The sequence below is a fragment of the Otolemur garnettii genome, unplaced genomic scaffold, assembly GCF_000181295.1.
Source record: "Otolemur garnettii isolate 467f Iridium unplaced genomic scaffold, OtoGar3 scaffold00064, whole genome shotgun sequence".
In the NCBI taxonomy this organism is placed as follows: domain Eukaryota; kingdom Metazoa; phylum Chordata; class Mammalia; order Primates; family Galagidae; genus Otolemur; species Otolemur garnettii.
Window position 1 is genome coordinate 10308972 of NW_003852459.1, and position 2047 is coordinate 10311018.

The following is a 2047-nucleotide window of genomic DNA, read 5'->3' on the forward strand; positions in this document are numbered from 1 at the left end:
AAGTCTCTTCCACAGAGCCTGCAGGCACTAACACTAGGCCATACTCACTGTGCAATAAGCTTTCTTTTTTTTGCTATTTACTTGCTCTTTTGAATTATTTCGACAGCTACTTACAGCCACCACACCACTCTAAAAATAATCACCCAGACTTTCCATATGTTAAGGCTACTTCTTTTTCTAACAATTTAGAGTTACAGAGAAAAAAAAAATCCTTCAAAGTTTGTCGAGTTTTTTTCAAAGTTTTATTTCTTAGATAGTATCTGTAATCAAATAGAGTGGGTTAAGCCCCAGACACATTTCTCATCAGTTGGATAACTTCGGATTAAGTGTTTTAACTTTTACAAAGCCCAATTTCTTCTCTTATTATAATGAAGTACAGTCAAAATGATTAATGAGATAGGCGTGTAAAGCTAGCCTCATATACAGCATGGTCCCAGCTCAGCACTGGAAAGCAACCATTGTCGTTACTACTGCTGAGGTTTTATTAACTAACCTTTTCCCCTGTTAATTTCATGACCTCTTTTTTAAATAGGTAAGTGTCAGAAGAAGATCCTATGATGTCAACATGTGTCTGACAAAAGTTAACCAGAACCTTGAGGTACTTCGACCTTAATTGCTCGCAAGCCATCTTAATCATTCTTTTCTCTCTATTTTCCCTTCCTTCCAACATAAATGTCTCTTTTCTAAGCTGTAAGTGCAGGTTGTGTGACCATTCTTCAATGAGCTTTTTTACATATTTTACATTGTCTGGCTGAGAACACCCTTGAACACTCTGTAGACAAATTGTAGTGATTTCCCCGTCTGCTCTCTCCCGACTTAGAACACAGTATCTGTTCAGTATGCTTTCATAAAGTCCAGACTTTTGTTTCAGGTAAAGAAAAACATCCGTGTCAAACGTAAGCATTTCTCCGCTGCTGGCAGTCTCAGGCACTAAGGTCCCGAGTGACTCTACCGAGTTATGATTTTTCTGTCGATTCCTTGGGGGGCTTTGCCTATTCCACTTTCTCCCCTCACTGGTAAAATCTCCTTTTTTTCCTAAAAGAGACCTTGTTTTTAAAAGCAAAGACTCTTTGAGCTTCTTGATAGCCAGAAATGATCCTTCCACGGAGATTATTCCACTGGGTGCCAAAGGACTGAAACTTAAAGTTGGGATTTTCTTTTTCAAGTCCATTACCAGATTCTCTAGAGTAACTTGACCCCGAAAAATAGAAAGATCAAGGGTAGCATGTACGGAGCTGAAGACCTAAAATTAAAAAGAGAAGTATTAAAGCATCCCCGCCGAGTGGAACAGACTACACAAATACGTTCTTTTCTGCCACTTTGTCTCCACAGCAATTGCCCTAAAATCAGGCCAAACTGCCCAGCCCAGGCTTCCTGGCTTTTTGCCCCAGACATGCCCATGTAAGAGATCCCACGTTGTTCCTTTGGGGATTCACTCCCTCCCACCACATACGCCAAAACAGAAGCAAATAATTTTTAGAGGCAGAATGCTTCTTTGAAACAAAGTCTTATGCAGAATCCATAAATACAAACTGTTCTGGTTCTGCTCTGTGGATATGGGTCCCCCTAAAGTTGCCCCCACCCTCAGTTTAAAGTTCATCAGATGGCTGCACACAGCCCTGAGTTTCTTCCAAAATAAAATAATAAACCAGTGCTTTGAATTTTAACTTTCCACCTTTCCTATCTCTTCAATACTGATTTTTAATGTTCATTCTATTTTTTTTCCTGCAAAATAAGTCTTTGTGTTGGTATCTGACATCATTCGAAACGGTATAAAAGTTTACTCACTTGAAAAGCATCAAGTGGGGCACACAGAAAGACAGGAACAGATGAGGTACAATCAAAATTTCAAGAGCTAGATTTGGCCTGTAACACAGATTCAGGCTAAAGACTTCCTGGAAGTCATGGGGTGAGAGCACTTCCTGTCTCCTTACATATGAGAAGACTTGGGCGGCACCTGTAGCTCACTGGCTAGCACTGGCCCCATATACAGAGGGTGTCAGGTTCCAACCCAGCCCCGGGCCAAACTGCAACAAAAAAATAGCTG

The 2047-nt window shown here is 40.5% G+C and overlaps 1 protein-coding gene across 1 annotated transcript in view; it reads right to left on the reverse strand.

Moving 5' to 3' along the window:
* Positions 1–223: 223 nt before the first annotated feature.
* RBM43 (RNA binding motif protein 43) overlaps positions 224–2047 on the reverse strand; it is a 10013-nt gene continuing 8189 nt past the window's right edge. Inside the window, exon 4 of the mRNA XM_023515041.1 lies at positions 224–1243. Within this exon, the coding sequence (XP_023370809.1) occupies positions 485–1243 (759 nt within the window). The 3' untranslated portion in view covers positions 224–484. The remainder of the gene's footprint in view (positions 1244–2047) is intronic.